General features: G+C 39.2%; 1 protein-coding gene across 1 annotated transcript in view; it reads right to left on the bottom strand.

The window, feature by feature from the left end:
• Nucleotides 1–392: 392 nt before the first annotated feature.
• The window catches only part of ugt8 (UDP glycosyltransferase 8), a 17,592-nt gene continuing 11,363 nt past the window's right edge, over nt 393–6,621 (bottom strand). Inside the window, exons 3-5 of the mRNA XM_046047479.1 lie at nt 4,716–4,792; nt 3,680–3,899; nt 393–3,128 (exon numbers count right to left, since the gene is read on the bottom strand). Of these exons, the coding sequence (XP_045903435.1) occupies nt 2,753–3,128; nt 3,680–3,899; nt 4,716–4,792 (673 nt within the window). The 3' untranslated portion in view covers nt 393–2,752. The remainder of the gene's footprint in view (nt 3,129–3,679; nt 3,900–4,715; nt 4,793–6,621) is intronic.

The raw sequence follows: 6,621 nt of genomic DNA on the forward strand, positions 1-6,621 counted from the left end.
GCTTGTGTGCATGTGTATGCGCAGTTGGCTACTTTAGATGGTTCTAGCATTTGATACCTACAAAACCACTTGCTGCTTGGTAACAATTCCTGACAGAAAGCCTATACATCCCATATCAAAGTGAGAATGGCAGCATCAACTGCTGTAATTAACATCAGCCTTGTCAGGTCTCAAAAACATGGACTGTATGTGCTTGTTTGTTCAAGCTTGCTTTAAAGTGGTACTTTTTAATTACCAACTTGGAAAAGCAAAATATGTACGTAATTACAGTGCAGCCTTTTCTCCACATTCACTCACTGTTTCATCTGTCTTCTTTAAATGTATATTTAAAAAAAACAGAATCCAATTTGAGAAAAAAGTTTCAATCATCTCTGCAAACAAAATATGTCATTTTTATTCAACATTAGTATTTTGTTTACATTGTTCTATTTACAACATGGACACACATGACAAGAAAATTGAGGACTCTTTATAATTAAAGTAATATGAGTTTGTTTTTTTAAAGCAAGTAAGTACCGATATCTGAAATGGGGGCGGGGGCAAGAATACAAAGAAAGCAGAATACACCAGGAAGCCAAGAGCAAGACAAAGAGGTGGACAAATGGAACAAGCAAGTGCACTATTGACGACAGAACAAAGAAAGTCTTCAAGCTGATGAAATACAAAAATCACAAGAACAAAGACACGTCACAATGCAGAGTGAGTACAGAACCAGAAACATAAGCAGGAAGTAAAGGATGGGCATGGGTGGACATTTAACTATGTGGGCTATAACAACATTAATACTGAAATAATAAAAAAAGTATATATATCTATATCTTCACAAAGATTTTTTTTCTCTCCAGACCCTGTTCATAGCTTGTGTAGCACCTGCAGGTCCACCTACCATACCCACCAACTGAAGGTGTTATAGATGATGATAATGATGGTGATTCAAGTATAATAATAATGTGTTTTCAGCAGGGCTGGGTTGGGCCGTGCAAGTGTACTTGCAGCTCACAGAGAAAGGAAGATCGTTAAGCTTTTCTCAATTATCATACATGGATATTAAGTCCTCAACAACTTTGACAGGTTAACTGATAGTATTTCTTCGGTTTCCTTCAAATTTACATTGCTATATTGTCCAGGTGTGAGGCTTTGGTAAGTTGCCAATTGTAGTTGCAGTTAGCAACTTTGCTGCTGCTAGAACAACTATGGAACTATGTGTGGCCTGGTTGTTTGATAAACTATTATAAAGTGTCATGCTCATGATCTAAAGCACAACAAGCACGCAAATATTCAAGCATACTGCATACACATATCTGCATTATAAAAGGCAACATAAAGAATGTGAATCATTCTTACTCAAAGTTAATATAATGACATATGGTCTCGAACCTCAACATCTAAATCCAACAGACTTTAATTATGCAGAAGAGAAGCATCGAATGGATTCTGAAATGCCTACCTGAACAGTGTAATATAACATTTGCAACATATGTTAGAAATGATCCAACAGAAGATAAGAATCACAGAGGACTGACGTACAAAGTCAAGTGTAGCACTTAAAACTGGCAATCAAGTGACGAATCCTTACTGATTAATGAACAGATGAGGGATGCAGAATTAAGATATCATAAATCAATAATGCTCTGACTCATCCCTGATCACCTGACTGGAAGAGCTGGAGCACATTTCTGATCTGGCTCTGCCTATCCACAGTATCATCGGTCGTAATAATTTTTTTTTCAATCTTTTGAAATCAACATGATCTCCCTTTTCACACTGACAAGCCAAACAGCGTTCAGGTGAGTTATTCTCCAGCAGGACCAACTGCCAGTCGAGAGACAACGGGACAGCTAAGCACAGTCGCAGGTTGGCACTACCATGTGAAGAGGGGGAAAATTTAACGTATTTTCAACAGTCTGATGAGTTTGAAAACAAGACCACTGTGAATATTGTGGATAAGGCTGCTGCAGAAAGACAGACATGTGCAGACTTACAATGACAGCTGCTGTCAGTTTTTGCTTTGTTTGTTTCACCACTATGAATCACACGTTGTGTGAATGTTAGCTTCGAGGAGGGAGTGTACGTCTACCACCATGCTATCACACCACTGATACATGAAATAAATTAAAAATAAGATATGTTAAAAAAGCTCCTTCATTAAAATGCCTTTGTACAGTAATAAATAGACGTGTCCTCTATTTACAGTTTACCAGACACTAAAGCAGAGTTTGAAGTTAAAAACATTATATATCCTAAGTATTTATCTTTCCTAAGTATTTATCTTTCCTAACTATTTATATTTATATATATATATATATATATATATATATAAATATCTCGTTCGGAGGACAAGGGGTTGGCGCTCAGGATTTTCCCTCTTCATCATCTTTCCACTGGAGGAGAGATGCACATGAAGAATCAATGTCCTGCGATGACCTGTGTTTCATCCTCAATGACTTTCCAATTTGGTGTTGTATTGTTGTAGCTGCTGTTAAGAGTTTTTGTTAAATTTGCTTCAGTGCACTCATACACATATGCACGCACACACACATTTTGAGCACCTGATGCCTTGCTATGTCCCCACACGATGCATTGCGTATCCTCCTAGCTTGCTCTGAGTAGCAGTTGCCGCTCGACACAGACCTAAGAATGACTTTCTCTCAAAGCTTTTATAAAACCGCTAAACCTAAACCTAGAGCTGAGTCCTTTAAGTAACTTTTTTTTCGTCCCACTTGGCCATTCAAAACATTAATTAATCTTCTTCTTAGTTTAGTTTTTTCAAGGAGCCATTGCGTTTGTGTTTCCCGTTGACCATGCTCTCGCTATGGCAATGTCCATTGGCCATGTTACCATCATCCCTGGTGACGCCGCCCCCTCTGCTCTGGTCCTCGACCTTCTTCCCCCTCAGCAATCGTACCAGCCGTTGCAGGGCAAAGTAGGTCAGAGCCAAGGCAACCCCCACAGTGAAAATCACATCCAGCAGGAAGTACTGGTAGGGGGACACCTCGTATACAGCGGAGCGCAGGTGTTTGGCACCGTGGTGACGAAGGATGTAGCTGATCCAGTAGGCGGCCCTGGTCACAGGGTGGCCTGGCTGGTCTTTGTGAATGTTGGAGAGAAGACGCGCTTGCTGCCGATACCTAAAGTAGGGAGAGACAGATGTTGGAAATAGGGATATAAAGAGACACAAGGAGTCTTTGTGGGCATTATAGTTCAACCATGAGATAAAGATAGTGCACATTGTATGTGTACCACCAAGTCACAGAGTGGTGGTTCCATATATGGTCACCAGATGGCACTGATATACGATAACTAATATACAATTAAATTCATTTTTATAGCACCAATTCATAACAGAAGTTTTCTCATTGCACTTTTTTTATCTCTGGTGGGAGACCCAACAATTCCCACTATGAGCAAACCCTTTTAAACAGGCAGAAACCTTGAGCTAGACCTAGACTCAGGGTGGGCGGCCAACTGGGTTGAGAGAAAGACAGCAAGAGCAAGAAAGCGAGATAAACCAGTAGCACAATGCAAGTTCCACATAGAGATGTAAATAATTTTAATGTAGTGGCAATAATAATCATAAAGCTAACAATAATAATTCTGGCAGTGGGTGCTGAGCAGGAACATGAGGGCAGTAGGTGGCTTGCAGTCATAGATGCGTGCATACCAGACCTAGAAATCTAACCTGGGTTCTTTGATGACGCTGGTCAGGGCTGTGTAGAGGTCTTCTTCGCTCATGTACTTCCAGTGCAGCATGATACCCATGCCTTTGGCTGCCACACGAGTCATGGTGTCATAGTGGTCTCCGAACAGGGGCACACCTACCACTGGCACCCCATGATACATGGCCTCGTAGATGCTGTTCAGACCACCATGGCTCAAGAAGGCCCTTGTGTTGGCGTGGCCTAGAAGACAGAGGGATGTTATTTTGCATGTTAGGTGTTATGTCCATTGTCTTTGCTAGGTTGTTTTTTTCTACATTATTTACAGTTTAGATCCCACAAACTGCTACACTCTGCTACTCTGCAGTAGCTCACTTTTGCTCCTCACTTCATGTAGGTGGACAGTTTACAGCACAGTGGAATTAACAAAATACCTCGGTCAGTCTTTTTATAAAAGGGAGAAATTTCAATGTCAAAACTTTACTTTGTCTTTACCCATTTTAACAATTTTAAAAATGTGTTCCTCTTAATCAGGGCTATATGTATCCATCTCAAAACCTAAAATTGCAACAGCAACACTCCTATCCAAAGAGAAAGACATAGTCACTCGGACAGATTTCAATTATAAACTGTTTCTTTCCTCTCAATAGACGCAGACCGTTGGAGGGCATATTTCAGTTTAAATTAGCCCACAAATTCTGTGGATTATTGTGGGTAAATGTCATTATATTTGGAAGGAGATGGTGAAGGAGTGGCACAAAGAAACCAGATTCTTGAGATGTTGTTTTCAAGCATCTTGGTTCATTTAAAAGTGCTGTAAAATACATTTTAGTTTATGTGGTGTAACACCATCCATCCATCCATCATCAAACGCTTATCCTGCGTACAGGGTTGCGGGGGGCTGGAGCTAATCTCAGCTGACTTCGGGCGAAAGGCGGGGTACACCCTGGACAGGTCGCCAGTCCATCGCAGATGGTGTAACACTTTATACAATAATTTCAGTAAGTCAATTTGAGAAGGTGAAGAACTCATTATGTGGAGTCCTTTCAATGTACTCACCTAATAAGTCATTCTGAGGCATCCAATTGACAAGTTTGGTGTTGTTGCCAAGGTTACTTGGTGGAACTCCAGAGAATCTACAGGAAAGAAAAAAGGAACTAATGAAGGAACGCTGAGATCTCACATTTTAGCAGATTATGTCATCATCCCATGGTATGAACCTCAAGATAATCCCTCATATTTAACTTAGAAATCATTAACACTACATTGTAATCAGTCAGCGTGAGTCACACAGTATTTTAATAATTTTCCAATGTGTTATTAACTAGTTATTGTAGGAGAACAATATACACCACTTTGATATGAAATGGATTCTATTACAGTAACAGCAGTCATTGTGTTGCTATTGCTGGCTTCTGTGATAAACCAAATCTACCCAACAGTGACATCTCACTGCAGGCTTGAATAATTTTGGGTAAGCTCAAGCTTTCCTAACACTAGTCAAAGTGTTGTTATTAATGAGACATGAAAGTATAAAACATTTTAGATGAATGAGATGTATATACTTTAAAATAACATGAAAAAAGAAAACATACAACATGTCTCTGCCATTAAATTGTTTCCTACCCAGAAGTTATTGTAAACAAACACTGTCATTGGTTCTAAACATTACAGGCTAACTACAAGATGAATTGTATTCAATTTACCCTGCATTCATGTGCTGTTGGAATAAATAGAAAAATGTGTTCCCGACTGGGAAAATTAACTTGAATGCCCCCTCAAGTCGGAACAACAACTCAGAAAGTCTGTGAAACTTTTGGTACACGACTTGTCTAGCTGAAGTCATATTATGCAGAAACATGGCGGATGAAAGTAAATACTTTTTATTAACTAACATAGTGCACATCCATTTTTTGATCACATGTAAACTGTAATATGGTATTAGATTGTAACCATTAGTTGCCCAGTTAGAATGGCCTAGATTTGTTATTTAAGCATAAACCATGATAACAAGTCATGTAAAGCAATATTTTAGCGGTGTTAGGGAATGTACTGGTAAAGCAACAAATCTGGGACAAAATCACTAAAATAAAAGCTTAAAACTGTTTCAGCATACTTGGATAGCAACATCACATATGTAACATCCCATCACCCAGACGCTACAGAAAAGAGTTGTTTCCAAATTACAACTTAAAGCTCTTGAACACACCGAAGTCGTAAGAATGACTTCCTGACTTGGGAAATCCGAGGAACACATGAACGCAGCATAACTGACATTGTCCCTTCCAGTCATTAGTCAGATTTGTGACCAAACAAAATGTTTACACACATCCTTTTCCTACTCTTTAAATACCATTGTTGGAGCATTATCTCTCATGTATGTAAAGTAACTATATAGCTACAGCTCGCTAGCTGCCAGTTGGCTTAGTTTAGCACACAGACAGGAAGGAGGGGGAGACAGCTAGCCTGGCTCTGACCACAGGTAACGAAATCTACCTACCAGCACCTCTGAAGCTCACTAATTAACATTTGTTTAATCTATGCAAAAACTGCAGGGTAAACATGACACGTCACAGTGTTATGGTGGGTTGTGCCATTTCTTGATCGGGCATAGTAACCAGGATTCACAGCTGCCTCTGGCAATGTCATGGACACCAGAAGACTCCAGGAAGTTACTAAGAAGAAAGCAAATCAGTGTATTTGTATTCTAAAATGTTCAACTATTCTTTTTATTTAGTTTTTCTGCAATCAGTTTACTGCTTATTATCTAATACCGTTTTCAGTTTCACAATAGCTTCCACTAAATAATTCAGGCTGAGTCCAGTATTGAACCTTTACTGTTTAGCATGCTACACAGCGTGCACCCGTACATGCACGGTGAAGGCAGAAGATGTGATGTATAGTGTGTACAAGAGACACTATATATATATATATATATATATATATATATATATATATATATATA

The sequence above is a fragment of the Micropterus dolomieu genome, linkage group LG04, assembly GCF_021292245.1.
Source record: "Micropterus dolomieu isolate WLL.071019.BEF.003 ecotype Adirondacks linkage group LG04, ASM2129224v1, whole genome shotgun sequence".
Lineage (NCBI taxonomy): Eukaryota > Metazoa > Chordata > Actinopteri > Centrarchiformes > Centrarchidae > Micropterus > Micropterus dolomieu.